The 21,391-nt window shown below is 46.7% G+C and overlaps 1 protein-coding gene across 2 annotated transcripts in view; it reads left to right on the top strand.

Moving 5' to 3' along the window:
• PLXNC1 (plexin C1) overlaps window positions 1-21,391 on the top strand; it is a 322,454-nt gene that overhangs the window by 282,724 nt on the left and 18,339 nt on the right. For both annotated transcript variants that reach the window (XM_061204178.1, XM_061204177.1), the window contains 3 exons: window positions 2,208-2,354; window positions 15,039-15,216; window positions 17,488-17,591. In XM_061204178.1, the coding sequence (XP_061060161.1) occupies window positions 2,208-2,354; window positions 15,039-15,216; window positions 17,488-17,591 (429 nt within the window). The remainder of the gene's footprint in view (window positions 1-2,207; window positions 2,355-15,038; window positions 15,217-17,487; window positions 17,592-21,391) is intronic.

Here is a 21,391-nt window from a genome sequence, read left to right as displayed (position 1 = left end):
AGGAAGGCAGTTACCTTCTTCCAGGCTTAGGGAGGGATTTGGGGCTGGAATGAGATCACAGGTGCGGAAGCCTAAAGCTCAGCCATGGTCAGAGAGTCTGGTCTCACGAAGGAAAGGGTGGTGAAGGGGCCAAGCTTAATTCCCATCACAGGAGGGGAAGGGCAGGGTCGGTTCCATAAACTGGGGCTCTGCCCCAGGCCGGCTCCCTGGGAAGCTGTGTGCACCCTGGTCTGATGAGATACCTAAGCCACCAGCAGGTATGACTAACTTAGAACTTGTGTTCAGTGGTGACAAAGAAACATCATGGCTCCGTAGTTTCCTAAGCTGGCCACGCATCAGAATCCCCTGGCAGGTGTTAAAACTACGGATGCCCAGGCCTTATCTCCAGAGATTCCGTGTCTAGAGTAGGGCCCAGACATCTGAATTCTTTGTAAGAGTCCCAAGGGATTCTGGTGATGATTATCCAGGCTTAGAACCACGGGTGTGCGTAACGGTGCCAGGTGAGATGTTACTTATCTGAGTCTAGCTGCACTCTTGTGGAGAATTCTTACTACAGAGTCATCGAGTCTGGAGCTGTCGCTCCACACAGCCCAGAAGAGCCCACCGGCCCCCTAACGCCGACCTCTGCGGGTGCCTCCAGCCCCCTCCCAAGGGCGCTCACCCCCATCTCTGTTGTGGGCTGGAAGCAAAGAGAGAAGTGAGGTTCTAGGTTTGTGGTCAGGACATCACCTAAGGGGGTGGAGGGAGAGAGAAGAGAGCAGTGTGGTTGTGAACCTCTAAATAAAGGAAGTTTCTCATAAGAATTGAAATGTCATGTTCTAGTCCCAGCGCTCTCCCCACCTGGGAAATTTCTGAACATTCCAACCCTGTCCTACAGTAAGGAGGTGACTCTAGGGTATGTCAGGGTGGGGAGAGGAAAGTGATACAGGGCCCCAGTGGCAGGGAGGGCAGCAGAGGAGTGACAGGAAGCCCGGGACCAGGGAGGGCTGGTGCTTTTGCAGTCAGTATAGAGGATGGTACGGGGCGGGTAAGGGTGGGATCCAAGAGACCTCGAAGACGTCTTAGCTTACCTCTTCAAGGGAAAGCAGGTGAGAGATCCAGTGGAACCCTCCTTTCCAAGCCAGATGCATTGGCTGTGAAGCTTGACTTTGTAAACTGGTGCTTCAAGCCCTAGTCACGTGGCTGGCTTCTCATCATCACTGAGGCAGTTTGACTTCCTGGTTCTGGCCCTGGCTCTTCTTGCCCCTTAAATTCAGTTTAATGTCTTTTTGATCACTGAGGGTTTATTTACTTAGCAAATACTACACGGTCGTCAAGCCAGGGCGACAGGGCGACGTGCTTTGGGAGGCTGCATGAAAGCAGGGACACACAAGCCTCCCACTTGGGCTGCTCAGGGTCCATTCAAGCGCAAAGTGGCTACAGATTTCAGGCGTTTCAATAACAGCAGGCGTGGCCACCCCTGGTCGAGAAAAAGGTGCAGAAGGAAGTTATCAGGATAGGCCAAATGCTTGGGAAGATCCTTAGAGTAAGGATCTGGAATCGGCTCTGGCCCGGGGGAAGGAGGTGGGGTACATTGGGGCCTGTACCAGCAAAGGCGCCCCGGGTGGGACCGTGCAGGCTGGGTCTGGGAAGGACCCGGGGCTGGCCGCCTCACAGTCGGGAAAGGAGGCTGCAGATTGTGCAACTCAAGGCCACTTCCTTCGTGAGAAGCTGTTAACACCAAAAAGCTTCCTCCTAGGTAAATGTATAAAATGTTTTTATGTTTATTCTGGTTACCAAGGCTAATCGTTCTGCATTTTTTACATGCCATTTATTTTCAGCGCGCTGAAAAAAAAAAAAAGGGCAGTTAAATAGGAACGTAAAGAAAGGTTAAATCTCTACTCACGGTTCTTAGGCCAACTGATGAGCATTAGGCTACCATAGAGAAGCTTAAGCATAAAAGAATGATCAGCTACTCTGTAAATGCCGTGAGAGTGTGCGTGTGCGTGTGTGAACACACGTGTGTGTTGGGGAGAAGGGGCAGTTCCCTGGGTTTTGCTCCTAGTCCTAAGTGGAGCAAAGTGTATTTTCTTGGGAGGTGCACGTTGATTGTTAGAAAACACTGCCTCCTGTCTCCTGTCGTAGGGCCATAAACTGAAACTTTCATTCTCTGGAAAGTACAGTGGATTCTGCCGAAAGCTAACTGTCACTTTTGCGTCTTTTCCAAGGAGACTGTTGGAGAACCGTTCTATTTGCTGGTGACGACTCTGAACCAGAAGATAAACAAGGGCCCCGTCGATGTAATCACTTGCAAAGCCCTGTACACGCTTAATGAGGACTGGCTGCTGTGGCAGGTTCCGGAATTCAGCACTGTGGTGAGTTTGCGACGAAGCTGGCGGGGTAGAGGGTGGGTTGGGAAGCGTCGCTTGAAATGATATCATTCCTACCCCAGGAGGCCTCATACGTTCAGCTTATTAAAAACAGTAGTTGATAAAATATTAACACGTGTTCACATAATAGATTTTAATTACTCGGATTGGGGGAGAAAGTATTGTAATGATGCCTGGGGTACTCCTCAATTTCCAAAGATTTTAATATCAGGATTGCTTATAGCTTTCAGCATCGGCCAAGGAACTGCAAAACGCTCCCTACTCAGCACTTATAATTGCAATCAGAATTTCTCAAACGGCTCTGCTCTGGAAGACAATGTGTGAAGATATATTTCAACCAAATTGAGGCCGTCTTATTTTAGAACGATAACACAAGACAAATTCCGCTGTGTTCCCCCTGCCACATGACGCCCTTACTTTATTTTCATGGATTAGTTACAAATGTTTGGTGTCATGCACTTATCGTTCTGTGATCTCATAGATATTTTTAGAGGAATGCTGTAAATCACGACAGGAAGATGATTGCCTGGCTGCTGAAGGGTTTCACCCATTTAAGATCTTCTTTTTCACCCATCCCCACTCCACCCGCCCACTCTCTTCCTTTCCTAAAGGAAAAGAGACCAATTTTTTGCACATTCAGGAATTTTAGAGAGAGCCAAGCATGGCAAGTGTCTCCAAAATTACTTAGGATTTTTTTTTGTGCTTTTCTGTTAACAGAGACTTGGAAAAGAGATTGCTGTATTTTGGTTTGATCTTTAGCTTTACAGAGATTCCGGGCTGCTTCACAATCTCATTAGTGGGGAAGGAGGAAAAAATTACAGTGGGGTTTTGGTGTTGCTCAGTAAGGGGGTCTGAGGCTCCTGAGGCTTCGCTCTGGATGGCAAGCGCTGCGGTGTCATCCTGGAAGAATTCATCCCCTGATTGGAGAAGGCACCATGGTGCTGTAGGCTATGTTATGGTTGTGTCCTCTGGTGGGAGAAGGGTCCCTAGATCAGCTCTTTCGAGTCCTCGGTCACCGCTGGATGGAGCTGACCCTCCACTGAAGATGGCACATGCTTAGCCGCCATCCACAAGGTGGGAGGCTGAGCAGGACGTCAGCAGGTCTGACTTCTGTCTGTGCTCCCGTCTGTATCTGAGGGGGAGTGGAGTGCAGTGGTTCTCCAATGTTAGCATGCATCAGAGTCCCCGAGAGAGCTTATTAAACACCAGTTGTGAGGCAGCACCCCAGGGTTTCTAATTCTGTAGGTCTGGGGTGTGGCCCAAGAATTTGCATTTCTGAAGAGCTTTCTGCAGCTGCTGCTGGTCCAGGGCCACACAGGGAGAACTATTGATGTCGTTGTTACTGAGTGTAGACTCTGGAGCCAGGCAGGTTTGAATCCTGCCTCTGTCACTGGCTAGCTGTGTGACTTTGGGCAAGTTTGGAAACCTCTCTGTGCTTCCATCTCTTCACTTGTGAAATGGGGATGATGATCATGGTACCTGCCTATCTCATGATGTTGTGAGGATTAGGAGTTGATATTCTGTAAAGTACTTAGACCATTGCCGGGCACATGAGTGCCCTGTCAAGAGCTATTAAATTTAATTCAAATCTCCTCGGAGTGCTTGTTAGAAATGCAGATCCAGATAGACCCATGCCTGGGCCTTCCGTCCGGACTGACTACATCAGAATCTCTGGGGATGGAGCCCAGGCATGGATAGATGTTTTAAATGCTCCAGGTAATTCTAATGTGCATCCTGCAGGAAGAACCCCACTGGTACCCTGGAGAACAAAAGATGAACTTGCATCAGGGCCTATTGACTCTCCTTTTACTGATTCAGGGTCTTGTCTTCAAACCCAGGGCCTTGGTCCTAATGCAGAAGGTGTTCATGCTTTTACTTTGAGACATTTTAGGAGCCCCACAGGTTCCCAAAGAGGAATATTTGCAAGTGAATATAGGTCAGGGGAATCCAGCAGTGTTTCACTTTCATGAAAACACGAACCGGACAGGAAGGAGAGGAGAGCAGAGGATGGAACTGGGAGTGGGGAGGACTCAAATGCCTGGAGCAACTTTTGAGGTTTGAGTCCTTTCTAATGCTTTACATCCGAACACTTTTCCCCCTTTCATTTTGAAATGTTATTTATTTCACAGTCAATTAAGACCATGTGTTTCTGATTTGTTAACACTCAACTCATCATCAAAATGTTTCTTGATGCTGAAGACATTTGTGTCGACTCTTGGATCCTTTGTAGCCCCTGGGGAAAAGGTTGACGGAAAATTATGTTTTTAGAAATCCACATAAATCTTCCTTTCCGAATACGGATTTGCCCGTAGATAGCATTGAGACCGGGAAAGGGCTGGGCCACTTGTTTCTAGGGCCCTTGACTTTGAAATTGACTTTTAATGCCTTTCATTGGACCCGCCCCAAACCTCTTTCATGGTGGATGGTTATACTGGAAGCTCCAGAGAAGCTTGATCCGGTCTGTGCTTGTGTGACAAAATGTTAGCAGAAGGTCGATATAAAAAATTTAAGGTTTTTCATTTCCTTTCAGGCAAGTCCCCTCAGCCTTAACCATCATCTTTTAAATTTTCTTCCTTCCTCTCTTTCCCACCTCCCCCCGCCCTTTCTCACTTTACCCCCCTTCCCCAGGCATGTACACCCAGTGGTTTGAAGTCTTGATTTTCTAAATTTGCTGAGGTGGTTTATGTATTTGAAAACCAAGGTGTGGTGAACAAACTCGATTGTGTGTACGTGTGTGTGTGTGTGTGTGTGTAAATATTTTCAAGGGAAAAAAAGCCAGGGGAAAAAAATCAACAGCAGCCACCCAAACAACTTGAAATGACAGACCCTGGTACCATGGCTGGGACACATTTAAAAAGAGGCCCCCAAACTCCTGTTTGGCTAAATGCTGAAAAACACAGCGCCTCATCTAACAGCCTAAAAGTCAGGTTTCACGCCTCTAAGATTAGGATGTGTTCTCCTTGAGGTGTAGGGTGTTTTCTAGAACATAAAGGCAACATGCCAGTTGCTTATACATGAAATCATTATACTAACACATGGGCTCCAAGAAGTAATTCTTTGTTTGCTGTACCCTGGGAGGAAAATTCCTCTGCCATTTCTTAAATGAAAGCAAAGCCCCATAAAGTCACTTCCTCTAGGACCAGAAGAAACCATCCTCCTCCAGCAAGGCACTGCAGGCTGGTGTTCAGTGAGGCACACTGCCATAACATTCTCCTGCTCCTGGCTGGGAGCATCAGGGGAGGGTTTGTGTACACACACACACACACACACACACACTCCCTCTCTCTCTCTCTCTCTCTCTCTCTCTCTCTCTCTCTCTCCTCTAACATCCAGGGATTCCGAGTTGACATCTAGAAGAGGGATAAGCCCTATTGCTCTAAGGTTTTTCCTCCTCTGCAAAATTTTAGGCACGTTCTATTTTGTGGCTGAAGAATCTCGGGCTCTCCCTTAGGGTGGGCTGTGTCTAGAGAGTCGTTCTGGAGCGGATCGCCTGAAACTTCGGAGGAGCGAGTGAAGGTTGAGGATTTCAATTCCGGGAAAGTGTACCACATGGGAGAAAGGACATTTGCTTCACTTTCAGGAGGTGATGAGAAAACCCAATAACTCGTGGCAAGTGTGCTGAATTAGCAAGAGAAGGTTGACTTATAATCAAAGTTAAGCGAGAAATGGTTTTTTGAATTCTTAAACCCAGGAAATGAGCCTGCCAGTCGGCTGTATCAGAGATAGCATCTTGGCGCCCTGGGAAACAGTGTTTTGACAAACATAATATTGCCCTCATTCTCATATCTATGAGAAAGTCTTTAAGATTATTAGAAAATCTTGAAAAAGCACAGATACTTGCTTACAGAAATCTTAATGCCTCTGCTATGATTTATTGAACGTTTCTGCCAGCCCACACTAGCCTTTTTCCCCCAATAGTTACCACGTTGGAGACAATCCTGTTTTGTAAAATATTTCATCTCTGACACAGCCCTAGCTATCCCTAGCAAGAGTTCCTCATCTACAAGCTTCCTTCAACGCGGCCGCTCTGCCCTCCACTCCCCAGCTGCTTCTGTTCCATTCAGTTTGTCCTTTCAGAAGATCCATTATCCCCATAATTAAACAAACCACTGTCCCGATTAAGTCATTCTCTGTTACTTCAATTACATCCCATTGTTCATTAAACCCTGATGTTTGCACTTCAGCAATCTTGTTTTTAATACTCCTAGCATTTGTGGAGAAACAGTAAAGTTAATTAACAATTCTTGAGCTTTGTTTTCTTTTTCTTTTTCTCTCTACCATAGTGCAAATCATTTCCATTATGACTTGCAATAATACTGAAACCATTACTAACTCCATAGTTACTGTTCTGAGCTTCTTCTGATCAAAGAAGCGAAACCATTTTTTATAATCATTTGAGGTAAGTCATCCTAGTTGATGACAGGCAGTGGAAAATGAAAAATTAACCTTAAATGAGTGCTTTAAATGATTCTCCTCTTCATATTCTTTCTTCTCACACCCATAGTCTTGGGATTAGAAAATAATTTAGTTACCTGAATACACACGTACTTAATTTTCCTCTTTATGACTCAAATATGACTCTGTTACTTCATCGTTAAGGATTCTTATTTATACTTGTTCCCCTCAGAGAATGGTAACTTTTATAGCAAACCATGGTGGAGATAAAGGCATTTTTAATTTATTTATTTATTATAAAATTTGTTTTACATATTTATTTTTGGCTGCATTGGGTCTTCGTTGCTGCGCATGGGCTTTTTTCTAGTTGCAGCGAGCAGGGGCTGCTCTTCGTTGCGGTGCGCAGGCTTCTCACTGCGGTGGCTTCTCTTGTTGCAGAGCACGGTCTCTAGGCACGCGGGCTCAGTAGTTGTGGCTTGCAGGCTTTAGAGTGCAGGCTCAGTAGTTGTGGCTCGCGGGCTCTAGAGCACAGGCTCAGTAGTTGTGGCACATGGGCTTAGTTGCTCCGTGGCATGTGGTATCTTCCCAGACCAGGGCTCGAACCCATGTCCCCTGCATTGGCAGGCGGATTCTTAACCACTGCACCACCAGGGAAGCCCAAGGCATTTTTTTACATTTGTCTTTTATGGCATTGTCAAAGTCAGCATTCCATTTGAAGTTACTGTTATCTAGAGCAGGAATCAGCAAACAACAACCTGTGGGTCAAATGCGGCCCTGCTGCCTATTGTTATAAATAAAGTTTTATTGGCACACAGCCATCTACATTGTCTATTGTCTATGGCTGTTTTCCTGCTGCAGTGGCAGAGTTGAGTAGTTGCAATAGAGATGATACAGACCTCAAAGTCTTAAATGTTTACTATCTGGCCTTTTACAGAAATTTTGCCATCCCTTAATCTAGAGCTTGACATAATAGAGAAAAAAAACCTAGAATCCACCCTCCTGCTCACCCCCCAAAATCTTGGCCTGTTTCCTCTCCTTCTAGGGACACAGCAGTGGAAATGCCTCACCACTATCCACAAAGCTGAAACTTATGGGCACTTTGCCCAAAAAACCCAGAAAACTGTGAAATACATTAAACCTAAAATACTGGAATCAATCATTTTGGGCTAAATTGGACAGATTCTCGCTTGATTTTTGCATGAACAAGTGTTAGGAAATGCTAGCAAGTGTATAAGACTCGTGAGAGAAACTTAAATTTGAGGAAATTCTCTCCATTAACTTAATTTTTTTCTTCAAAATGGAAAAGGCCTTTCTCCCTCAGTATTCTGTCAGGGGGTTAAATACCCTGACCCAGGAAGCGTGGGGCTCTCAGTCTTTGGTGGGGAAAGGAAAAGGCGGGTTGGGGGGGGAGGTCGAGCAGGCAAGAGCAGCATTAGAGGGGTGGCTGGTAGCATGTTCCAGGGCTGACTCAGCTTGAGAAAAACCTCAGATCAGAAGCTTTTCTGAGACTTGGACTTCTAACTCTGGGCTCTTGCTGCTTCTACTGAACTTCTGGAAGTGGTTTTCTTCTCTCTAATTCAGTTTAGTATAAGAACCAGACTTTTCTCTTGACCTTCATTTGGCTCTGCAGTGAAATTAGAAATGTATTTTATAGGTTTTATTTAACGAAAGCAATTATTGGCCTAAGACCTTCTATGATAAAGTCGCTGGCTTGTAATAAATTCTTTTAAAATTGATTTGTAGGTTTTAGAAGGTATTACAGAAAGGATGCAGCAACAGCCCTGCCCTTATTAGCCAAGAATATGGCTGGTGAGTTAATGAGGTAGCTGCATCATCCTTTCCCCACCAAACTGTGGGGCAAATGTGGGGCAATGCCTCTTCCCCTGCTTTTGATGTGTCCTCTTAGCCCTCTGCAGCTTGTTTTTTCTACCACCCAATACCTGAAACTGCCAAGTTGTGTGACGGGCCGATGGGTAAAGCTGCTAGTGAAGCAGGAATGTGGTTGTATGTCGGGCTGCTGTGTTGTTCAGCTCAGAAGAGGTGGGGTTTGGAGTCTGACCGTCTTGGGTGTGAATCCAGGCTCAGCCGCGTTACAAACTGGCTGTGTGACCTTGGGCAAGTCACTCAACCTCTCTAAACCTGTTTCCTCATCTTTAAACAGGTGGATTATTTTAATTAAACCCTAACCTTGTACATTTTTTATGAGGTCAGGAAGTACTATCTGTAAGATGTCTAGCCATCATGCCACAGAGTAGGTACTCATTATTTATTTATAATAGCTTTTCTCGTCTGAGCTGTTTTTCTTATCAACAGTATGGTTGAAGCAGAAACTGTCCCCTCACCATTGGTTGGTTATCTGTTTGGTTATTTTTTGATGATGGGTGATGCAGGGCAGTTGATTAGCTGCATCCATTGTCATTAAAAGCTTATGTTACTATTGAAAATGTTACCCATAACCCCTATATGTGGGCTTTTACAACCTATATCAGACAATATCCCACTGGACAGATATGAACAGGAGACCACAATGACACACCTGCCCAGCTAACTTGGACTGCAATCCTGCACACCTAAAAGGGCTGGATTGTGACCTGCTGCAAAGGACCAGGTCCTTCCAGTCTGGTCCTTTCTCTGGGTTTGGTCCCCGTGCCTTCAAGATAGCCTTGCCCTTCTAAGAACCCTTCTTGATAATAGAGAAGGCATTGTTCCTGAATCCATTGTTCCTTGAGACCCGAGATACCTGTGGCTTAAGTAACAGAGGAGTTTCTCTCTCTCCCACATGAAGTTCTGAGATGGGCAGCCCAGCACTGGTGGGCGCCTCTGCTGGGATGTCCTCGCAGACCCCAGCTCCTCTCTTGCTGTCCTGAGGTCACCTCATGATCTAAGGTGTTTGCTCCCTGCCTGCCTCCTTCCACATTCCGGCCAGCAGGACATATGCTGAGCTATAGAAAAGTTGACAGATGGTCACCAGTTGTCTTTTAAGGAAGTTTCCCAGGGGCTGCCACATAACACATCTGCTTAATTTCATTGACCTAAACTTAATCACATGGCCATACCGAGCTGCAGCAGAGGCTGGGAAAGGTCGTCTTTATTCTGGGTGAACGTGAGCTCCATAAAAATGCCTGTCAGTGGGGCCCAAGCCACAGGGTGCTCCAGATTGAGTGGGTTCCATGGGGTCCCATGCCAGCCAAGGTAAGGAGATGGAGCCTCCTCTGCTGTGTCCAACCTGTCTGCTTGGATAGTGTTTATTGAGGACCTCAGGCAGATTGGGACTGCCCTCCAGAAGTTTATCACCTCGACTGGCCTTTGGCTCTGCAGTTAAGAGTATGGACGTATCCTAGTTATGACCCTCAGCAGCTCTGCGATCTTGGACACATTTCTGAACCTCTGTGTCTCAGTTTCTTCATCTGTTAAATGACACTAATAATAGTGCCCACTTCAGAGAGCAGTTGTGAGGATTAAATGAATTAGCAAAGCACACCCAGCACATGGTGAGTGTTCAGGAAGTGTTGGCTATTATTATTAGAAACCTCAAACTGTATTATCTTCTTCAGCTTTTGTTTCTGTAAATAGTACAGGGCTTCTCCCTGACATGGAAGGTGGTGGTTTTGGAAAGGCAAGCATGGTTCTTCAAGTCCTCTACCCTCTATTCTCCCCAAAGGAAATGGGATTCTTTATCTAGACTTCCTAACCTCATAGCCTGAGTAAGAGATTGAAGCTTGCTGCACATCAGTCTAATAAGAGTTGAAGCCAAGTATCTCCATGGTCCAGAGGCCTCCTCCTGTACTGCTGTACATGTAGCTCCTTTCCAGACCCAGTTCAAATGGCCCTTCCTCCATGCAGCCTTCCTTGATTTCTCTCCCTTTGAAAACCCTCCTCCAAGCTAGAGGTAATAGCTCTCTGAACCTCTAAAGCACTCCATCTATACCTACTGTTTTCTTCCTGGTATTAGAATTTGTTGTGTATATCCCACAGTTGTTGTATCAGTCTTCAAATACTTCCCAGGCAGGATCAGTGCCAGCTTCTATTGTATATCACCTGCCGTGCTCTGCACACAGTACATGCCAAGTAGGTGGGTATCAGTGAATGACTTTATCTACCTCAGCATCAACAAAATGAGCTCTGTCAGATTGGGTGCAGGCAGATGTAAGTAAGAGAAAATATGACTATTGGTGTGTGAAATCCTAAGATCATGGAATTGCACTTAGAGCGGGAAGTCTGGAGGTTAGCAGCCCTAAGGTAGGTCCATGTACTCAGCATTGTCAGGGCTCTGGGTCACCATCTCCTTGCTCCTCTTGGCCCTTCCTCTTAGTCACAAAATAGCTGCCACAGCTCTAAGCACTGCTCTCCCCTTTTGTAGAAATGCTTTCCCTTTATGTTTCATTGGCCAGGACTGGGTTACATGACCAGTCCCTGGTGAAGGAGGAGAAGAGAGCTGCCACCAATCATGTTTCCTAGGCTAGGCTGGGCCCACTGCTGTTGAAACCTAGCTTCTGTTAGCAAAGAAGGAAGAGAGATGGCTGCTGATTGTACAATCAACCATATCTGTCGCCCCAGCTTTGCTGACACTTTCGTAGCCAGAGCAGTTCCTCTTAACAGAGGGGCAGATTTTGGGGGAAGAGACCAGGGTGCATTTTAGAACACTTTAGCCTTTTGTGGGTCTTGAAAATTAATCACCATTCCATAGATTTGAACCGTGCTTAGTTTATAAAACATTTTCAGGTTTTGAAAGGCAGGCTCAGCAAATATTTAAAAACATGGAGCTTGAGTGCTTGCTTCTACCTTTTTCTTGCTGGGTGATCTCGTACAATGTACTTAACCTCTCTGTACCTCAGTTTCTCATCTGTAAAATGGGACTAATAATAGACTCTATTATATGTCATAGGGTTGTTTCTGAGATGAATTTATTATATTAATACACATCATTTGTCCTGGTGCTTGGCACACAGGAAGCACTGCTTAATTTTCTATTATTACATGTCATGATTTAGTGATCCTGTCACTCCTTCGAGATAAGAACAATGAGAATTTTGAGGCTCAGAAGAGTTAGAGGACTTGCCCACACTCCCACAGCTAGCTAGCAGGAGAAGGGGATGATCCAGGTGGCCTGGTGCCAGTGCTGAGGACCCTCAACGCTCCTGTCCTCTCTGCTCAAATTCTCTGAACACTTACTGAGAGTGAAAGAGTTGCGTCTGGTGGCTGAATATTGTTTCAGAGGTGGTGCTTTGGTTCCCAAGTATATTGTGAATCATCTGAGAACGAGGACCGTGTCTTACGGTCTCTCCTAACCCCGGCCCCTAACACTGAGTAGCGCACAGGAAGGACTCTGGTTAAGTGGGTTTTGAAGGGGAGGTGGCACTTCTGTGGGGATCTTCCTTGATGGGGAACAGAGGCCCAGCGTGAGCTTTTCAAGCCTGGGGGTCGGGTTAAGAGGCAGGGCCTGCTCTGAGATCCCCCCGCTACTCTTACACATTCGGAAACTGCTGTTGGAGCGCTAAGCGTTAGCGGCATAAAAAATGAACACAAATCAATTTGGGTCTGAATTTACTCTCAGAATTCCCTGTGGACTCTATAAAATGCCATTTTACCTTTTTTCCACCCATCTAGCTGTGAAGGCAGTGGCAGATTTACATTATTTTACGTCCAGTTAAGGGTTTTTTTCCCTTTTGGTTATGTTTTAAAGGAGAACATTTATTGCCTATAAACAGGTGTTTTTGTTGAAGACAATAGTGCCCTTTAGGTAGTCACAGAATGTTATTTTGCAAATACCTATAAAACTATTAAACAGGCTGGGATCGCTGTAGCCCTCATTAAAAGGGCCTTTTCATTCGTCTTTATCTTTGGAAGCCCTGTGAAATAGCTTAACCACCACAAGTGCTACTGGCGAGACCAACTCGTAGAGAAATACAGGGAGACATGGGCAAGTCTACTCAGACCGTACAGGGCAGGACTGACATTTGCCCCTCCAGGAACCCCGTTTGTGCTGGGAATGCAGCTTAGGACTTTGGTTATAGTCTGATCTAAGACAGGTTCCTGGCGGTCCAGAGGGTTCCTGGGCTGTAGGTGGGACAGAGGAGAGGAGGGAGGGCCCAGGGGGTGGGAGGGCCTGAAGCTGAGTGGTTCAAGGTGCCACCCCTGGCTCTCCATTTACAAGCCGTGTCCCTAGAGGCACAGGCCTCTGTTTCCTCACTCAGAAAATGGGTATAATAATAATACACCCTCCTTCCCCAGGATATTGGGAAGATTAAAAGAATCGTGTCTTGAAATGTGTTCGGCAGGGTGCCAATAAATGTCACTAAAAAAGGAGGTGAGGAGAGGGCTCTGGCCTGAGGCTTCTCTGCCGTGGTTCTCAACCTCCCACCCTGCTTCTCGCCCACCCAGTATGTCAGTGTTTGCTAGCAGTCAGGAGTCCCGCATCCCTGCCCAGTGAGCCACTGGCCCAGAACACCAATGTGCTCTGAGAACAGGCAAGGGAGCCACTCTCTGTCGCAGAAAAAAGAAACTCTCACAGGCCAGACCGAGACCACCACTTATCCTCAGACTCCAGCCTCCACTGATTCGGAGTTTCATCTGAAACTCGGTGAGGACTGCACCAAGGTTTACGCTTGCATAATTATAAACAGGTTTGGAGGGGCAAGATGTAAAGGCAGTAAAAAGAAGTCGTGCCTCTGAGCACCTCCCCAGAGCTTCAGAAGCCCCTTCTCCGTGTCTGGGGTCCTTAAGTCCTATCTCCTGAGTCAGACACTGTTCTGGGTGCGACGTGATTAATTCAGTTCATCATCACAGGAACCCCGGGAGGCAGTTAACTGTTGTTGTTCTGACTTTGCAGGTGAGAAATCTGAGATACAGAGAGATTACCCAGCTAGTTAGCGGTGGGCTGGGATTGAACCCAGGAGTCTGACCCTGGAGCAGGTGCTCTGCCCCATTCTCCTTCCGGGCAGCTTGCTCTTTACTCTGATAGAGATACTAACCATGGAGTCAGGGTCCCAGCCGCTCAAGGCCGGCTGAGTCTGCTTCCACATGAAGGCATACTAATACTTACAGTAATCATAGTGATAAGTTATGTGAAATAATAACATCCCTGTTATTACCATCATCGTCGAGCCTTTCCCAGCAGCCTGCCCCGTGCCAAGCCTTTGGCGTGCATGATCTTATTTAATCTCGATAGAAACACTAGAGGCCAGGTACTATTCTTATGCCCATTTTAAAGTTAACCCTAAGGGTCCCCATTTTCCACATTATTTGTGTTTTCATTTTTTAAACACTTCCATTAGTTAATCATTTTACATTCCCTCACTGCAGCCAGGCTCAAAAACATGAAATAATCGTGCATTTCACACCACACCCAGGTCCCTCTGGCTCCATGATTACTAGGGCGGCTTAGAATCTAAACTGTCTGTTGTGCTAATTACAAAATACTCTCAGCACTCCCCTGAATCAGTTCCCCCAAGGATCCCGAGTATGTAACTTTGTTGTTTTAGATCTGTTTATTCTTAGGCAAAGTAAACCTGAAATTGCTCTTAAATTCCTTTTGAAATATTCCCTAGTTCTGTGTTTTCACACATTAACCAAGGCCTTACTTCTCCCGTTAGACTGATTCTGAGGTTTTGCTGCACTGGGAGAATGTTAACTGACAAAACCATAAGTAATGGCACTGAAATGTAATTAATGCAAGAATAATAGTACAGGGTGGGGATCTCAGTGTTTTAATGAGAGCTCAAGAAACTGCCTGGCTGAAGCAGTTTAAAGTGGAGGGGGAGAGGCATGTTACCGTGCAGTTAATGCTGCATATTATAAAGTGACTTCTTTGGCATGATCAATACGGAGACCTCATAACCTTTCCTGTCACCTGGAAGTTCGCTACTAGGACTCTGTGGTCCTGGTAATAAAAAAAGATAGTCACCAGTCTGCCCTCATCTACTGTGGAAGCTTTCCAATTTTTTTCTTTTTTGAGGATGAAATTAGAAATCACCGTTTTTAGAATATTTATATGTGTGTGTATATATATATATATATATATATATATATTTTACTCTCAGATATATTTATTCAGTGCTTGCTCTGTAATGAGAGTTTTAACTTTCTGTTTTCCTTTCCATTATCCCTGAAAAGAATGGATTATGGAAAAAAGATTAAAGTGGTATAATGCGATATGGTGTTTGCTAATGTGCTGTCAGAGGTATTAGTAGGACTCGCCAAGGTTTGTGTCTTTTATGAATGCCTTTCAGATTGCAATTATCTAATAGACTTGGAAACCTGTTTGTATTCTTGCAGGCATTAACCGTCACCTTTGAAAAAATCCCAGAAAATGAGAGTGCAGATGTCTGTCGGAATATTTCAGTCAATGTTCTTGATTGTGATACCATAGGTCAAGCCAAAGAAAAGATTTTCCAAGCATTCCTAAGCAAAAATGGCTCTCCTTATGGACTTCAGCTGAATGAAATTGGTCTTGGTAAGGTGATACGGGAGCTATTTTGTCCCAATCCCCTGATGAGCATCTCTTCCACCTTCCCTCCCTCCTGGCCCCCAGCATGTAAGCTCTGTTTGGTGAAGCTTACTAGCCCGGGTTGTTCCCAGAGGGCACGTCTAGAGGCCAGGAGACTGCATTGTTCTCCCACAGGTATCATGACTCTTTTTCCTAGGACGCAGGATCCTTCAAAGATGCTGTTTTTTGTTTTTTGTTTTTTCTTCCATATTATGTTTGTAAATCAGATTCATGAGATTGCTAACCCAGAGACCAAATGAATTCACCTTGCATCAAGAAGTACAAAAAGGTGTCAACCTCAGGCCCTCTGTATGTGTTGTATTTCACATTGGCATTTGATTTGTGTGTTGTGATACTGAGTGTGTCATTAGCGGGTGGCTCAGACTCTGGGTGTGAACTCCAGCAGGCTAGAAAGGTCATCTTCCTCTCTGCTAATCACATCCTGCATTAAGTATAGTCTCCATCCTCCCCCAACATGAAACGGCATCTGCTCGGAATTCATTTTCGGGCTCTATTGGTATACTGCAAAGGCGAGCATATGCGTGAGCGAGCTAACAGGGCTCCACTTCACTCAAATGTTCATCAACATTTTAAAGTTGAGCTCCACGCAGCCCTCCCAGGAGACTGTTGTGGGATTTTATAGCAGATAATGGGACAGGAAAAAAAGAGTAAGATCGCAACAGTGACAGACAGCGTAACAAGGTTCATCTCTCCTTCACGTGCAGTTGTAGCCTCCACTAAGCAGGCAATTAAAATCATCCCATCGGGCCCTCTAAGTCAGAGTCTCTGCTGAAAGGCCATTGCGAGAAGCCTGGGGGCGGGGTCTGGCACATTTGAGTGAAACCATGCAAATGTGTAGCAACCCCAAGACGTGGCTTCAAGGAAAGCAAAGCCACTAAAGCACCTCTCATCCACCTCTCTTCTGCTTCCTTCTGTTGGCTGGATTATTGGGCACTTCAAGACCATGTGAGCTCATTTGGGTCGACGCAGGGTCAAAGGGCAGCCCCAGCCAGGAAACCATGACGTGACCCAGGGCCATCAACTTCCTTGCCCTGAGCCTACGTCTCGAAGTATGGCTCTGACTACAAAGGAGGTGGCCACTTGGAGCCGAGGATTATGGGGAAACGGCCCGGTGGCCTCAGTCCTGCTGCTGCCTGGTCTGTAGTATCATCCTCACACCATCCAGGGTTTGTGCCCATCAGGTGTTCCTGGCCTCCGATGTAGCGGAGGCAGGGAGCAGGACAAGCCCACTAGAAGCTTCCCGTTATAGTCTGATGGCAAATGGCTTCTGCATGTCTGCTGATCTTCCAAACTACCTCCGCGGCTAGCCCCAGAAAACTAAGGCAAAGCCTTAGAAACCAGCCATAAATAGTGTTAAAATCCAATACGAGAAGCAGCTGTGCTGAGACCTCTTATAGCAGAGGCTCACAAACTCCAATGCCCAGAGGGGCAGGAAGTATTATAAATAAGGGGTGTCAGCCCACCTGGGATAATGGGAAATGGTGGGACCCAACTTAATTGGGGAAAGACACCCGCCATGTAAGGGGGCAGTGCTACTTAGCTTCAGCCCATGATTGCCATGGAGGCCAGTGTGGTCAGTGTTACCAGATGATCCAGTTTTTTAAAAGAGAAATCACAGGTCCTAATTTTTATGTGCAGTCTTCCAATCTTTAAATGTTGGTGCTGAATTGACATTAGAATAATAATAAATAAAACATTGTGCAGGTTCACAAAAAGAAAAAAACCCACATCCATGGGCCACATTCTGACCCTAGGGCACAAGTTGGCAACCTCTGTAAAGGAGTTGAAGCCCATGGCGTTGGCATACGAGCCCACCAGCGCACCGCGCACGGGGACCGACAGAAGATAGTTCCCAGAGCACCTGCTTGTGAGCACACAGGTGTGGGCGTACAGGTTTGCTTTCGGAATTTTCTGAAGAGCTTAGTCTCTCTGAGGATGCCTTCTTTTTTTTGTCTTCCTGTGGCTTTATTTCCAGGCTTAGCCTCAGAGTAAAAGCTTCGGGGAGAAGTGGTCTTACACGTCAGAGCCCTAAACACAAAACAAAACAGAAGTCAGGCTACCAGTCTGGCTGATATATCTTCAAAACCACTTTATTTGTTTTAGCTAGTTAGCAATATAAATAATAATTGCAAAAGTGACAGGGTAGCATTTTACATTCCTCGTTGTCATTTTAAAAGAGAACAACATGCTCTTTCTTTTTTTTTTTTTTTCCCCCAGAGCTTCAAGTGGGCACACGACACAAAGAACTTCTGGATATTGACAGCTCCTCTGTGATTCTTGAAGATGGAATAACCAAGCTGAATACCATTGGCCACTACGAGGTAGGAAAAGATCTAGCACCCACTAGCTCCTTCCTCATCCCCAACCCTAACTGGATTAGATCATCTCCAGGACCACATAAATTCTTATTACAAGACTCTCACCCATTTTCTGGAATCATTTGCAGGTTGCTTATTTCTGGGTCAGAAGTTTTCCTTAGTTGCTCGTGGTCTGCTCATTTCCCGGTACCCCCTCTCCCAGAGCTGGGATTTTCACGTAACCCAGTCACCCTCCATCCTGCGGTTTAGGTTAGAAACTTCACCCTTACCAGATTCTCTGGCCTGTTCAGTGGAAGAGGTACTGTTCAGCTTGACACTGAACAGAGAGCCTCTAAAGGTTCTAAGTTGCACCGCTGTTCATAATTGACCCGGTGACCTTTGTGCAGGGTCCTTTGTTTCTGAAGAAGATCTACATTTCCTGTTTGTTTGAAATATTCAGCGATGCCTCCTTGGCCTCTGACCCACATGCTGGGTGAGTGTTGAGGTGGGTGAGGGGAGTACGTGATCTGTCAGAGAGCTGAGTGCCAGAGAAGCCTGCCCAGAATGAGAGAGGGTTCGCAGGGGAGGCTTCGGAACACTCCGGCAGACTGGGAGTCATTCAGCAACATTATCAAATCTTTGTTGAATATCTACTCTGCACTAAGAGTTGGGGCTGCACGTGAGAGGAACAAAGACCAAGTCTCTGACCTCACGGAGCCTGTGGCCCTGGAGAAGGGGTAGAAAGGGAAGAGGAGACAAGGAGTAAGGCAACACCTTACTACTGCTAATACTAGCATTATTACTACAACACGGTGTGATAGTGCTGTGACTCGGAGCATCCGAGAAGGCTTCCTGCAGGAAGCAGTGACGCATCTGAGACCTGAAGAGTGAGGAGAACTTAACCAGGCCAGCATGCCCGGCAGGGAAGGGAGCTCATGCTGCTTCTTCTGCAGAAAGACTTTTAGACTGGCTAGAACTTGAGAGGGACAGGGGTGGCAGTGAGAGCCAATAACAGCCAATGTTTATGGAGCCCCTGTGCTGTGCCAGGTGCTGGCCTCTGCCTTTCCCTTTATTTCAGCTCATTCTATCCATAGCGGTCCTACGAGACAGGGACTATTACTAACCCGCTTTATAGATGGGTACACTGAGGCTCGGGGAGGTTTACTAATAGCTAGTCCGTGGCAGAGGCAAGATTGGGACCCAGATTGCTGGGCTCTAGGGTCCATGGCTTAACCAGTACATGCCGTGGTTTCTCACGGAAGAAGGCCAGAGAAGTGGGGAGGGAGGGGAGAAGGGGACCGTGCAGGCCCAGCAGCTTCTTCAGGAGTCTGGATTTTATCCCCAGCACAGTGGAAAGCCATTGGAAGATCTTAAACAGGGGAGATTTGCGTCTCAGAAAATGACTGTGGCTGTGCATGGAACATGGATATAAGAGGTGCAAACCTGGAAATAGGGAGACTCGTTAGAAGAATTTCGGGTGAGAAACGATGCTGACCAGGAATGACGCAGTGGCCCTGGAGATGGAGCCAAGCAGATGGGCAGACGGTGGACACCATGAGCTGTGTGGCTGGGAGAGAGACTGCGGGCAGGGGAGGGGTCAAGAAGGCACGGGGCTGGCTGGGCAGATGCACAGATGCTCTTGCGGAGATGGAGAAGACAGGGGAGCGGCTTCCCAGGCCCCTTGGAGAGTAGGCGCCCCGCCTTTCATGGCTGTAAGTCCCAGGGAGATGTGTCTGCACCAAGAAGGTGTTTGGGGCCTGCCAGGCTTTCCCCTCACCCAGAAAGAAGCTGAGACTTTTCCTTGAGCAGAGCTTCCTGGACAGCAGCCAGGAACAGAGGGCACCACAGCCTTGGGCTCTTTGGCTGAATGGGTCTCAGAGCAGGTTTGGAAATAGTTGCTTTGGGTGACCCGTGGGTGGGTGCTGCCCCTGCAGCCTTTGCTGGAGGGCACCAAGCAGAGAACGTGGCAGATTAACAACTTGCTCCTGTGTTCACCCTTCTGCAGCTTAGACTTTCCAACCTTGGGATCATCTTGCCAAGAGCTGTCGAGCTTAGCCTTTGGAGTTTATAAAAATCCCCAGGGAACTTTCTGAAAGTATGTATTCCTATCGGCGGGCCACATTTGGAGAAGCAGTGCCCCAGAGGAAATATAATGGATGGAAGGAGTCAGAGGTGGAAGTGCCTAGGAGAGGGGGCTTATTATGGCATCAGTCTGAAGTTCAGAGTTGCAGCCCGGCCGCAGTCTCCTCCTCTCCCTGTATCTGGGTAGCGAGCTTGTCTTGGCAAGCCTGGCAGAAACACAGCCACAAATGCCCTCCTTTTGTGTCTTGACTAATGTGCTGGCCTTGCTCAGCTGTGCAGGGAGGGCTGGACCACCCTGGTCAGGCTTCTCAGCGTCCCCTGGCAACTGTGTGGCATGGGGTGGGCCCCAAAGGAAGGGGGGTGTGGCCACTCACTGGCATTAATAGGAAAAGGCAGGCCGAGACACTCCAGCAGGGAAAACGAAGAACCACCACCGCCGTCTGCAAGGCAAGGGGAAGACTGTCAGGAGAGATAGGACATCAGTCTTCACTGGAGACATCAGCTGCACTAGACACCTATCTGCTTAGGGATGATAATGAAATTAATCCGGCCTGTAGTCACTTCCCGTCCAAATGATTTATTGGCCTCATACCCTAGCATTGCCACATGGTGGTAATAAATGACAAGACTAGGACACAAGGGCTTAAAGGATTCTCCTTATGTTTAAAAAGCTAAGCCATAAGGCAAATGAGTGCAGAGAGCTTGAAGGAAACTGGGGAGGTCATCGGCCCCGTGCTCTCTGTGCCTGGACCATCTCAAATGCCCTGGTTTTCAAAGACTGCTTGAACAAAAGCATCCAGCACCGCCCTCAGCCGCCTAAATCTATTCTCCATTTAGCAGCACCCCTGCACAATCAAAATTTGGAGTAATTTGACAGGGCTGAGCTGAAGCTCGCTTTTGCCCTTTTTTCATTAAAGAAAAATTTTCTCCTCACATTTCCCTCCAAAGAGACAGGATGCTAATTATCACTCTTATTCATTTACTAAAGCGCTCTAGTTTGAGTCACTGTAGGTGCTTGAAAGTGAAAAACTATATTTCAGTTAAAAATAGGGTCTAACTCAGAGTTTTCAGTGATTAAGACTCACCTCCCTCCAATTAGCCCAAATTAGTTAGGTTTTAAAGTTAATCTTTAGTGACGGCCAGTTCCTCCTACTATCTAAACAAAGTCCCCTCTGCTGGAGTGTGAGCCTCTCTCTTCTTGCCTTGTTCTGTCCTTAGGGCAAATAGAGTGTAGCTGGTCTCCTCTGAATGATTTACTGTCTGTATATTTGAAGAATAGGTTTCTAGAGGGGATCTGAAGGCACAGCAAAAATATAGCATCTCATGGACCAGATTGCCTTCAGAGTCCCAAATTGCCAGCAATGCCCTGTCACCAGCAGGATGGCATCCTTGCCAACCCTGGGCGTCGGCACAATTGCTCTCCACAGTGATGACAGTGGCAGCTGGTACCCAGCACTTGTCGTGTGCATAAGCGTGATTCATGTTGACACAACCTGTGGTGAAGGTGCTTTTATTACCCTCATTCTCCATCAGATGAGCATGGAAGAGGACAAGTTTCTGCTCCAGTCTCGTTCTGTCCTGTGCAGACAAAGGGTAAAGCCGATGCCTTTACAAACACGTGAAGCCAGAGGCGTTTTCTCCACTATAAAGAACTCCGCCCTAGTGCTTCCGTAACTGGCCACCTCTGTGTTCCCTGTGAAGGGGACTGTGCTGTGCTCTGGAGCTGAGATCAGTTGTGTGTG

This window comes from Eubalaena glacialis, chromosome 11 (genome assembly GCF_028564815.1).
Source record: "Eubalaena glacialis isolate mEubGla1 chromosome 11, mEubGla1.1.hap2.+ XY, whole genome shotgun sequence".
Classification (NCBI taxonomy): Eukaryota; Metazoa; Chordata; class Mammalia; order Artiodactyla; family Balaenidae; genus Eubalaena; species Eubalaena glacialis.
This window is presented reverse-complemented; position numbering and strand designations above follow the sequence as displayed.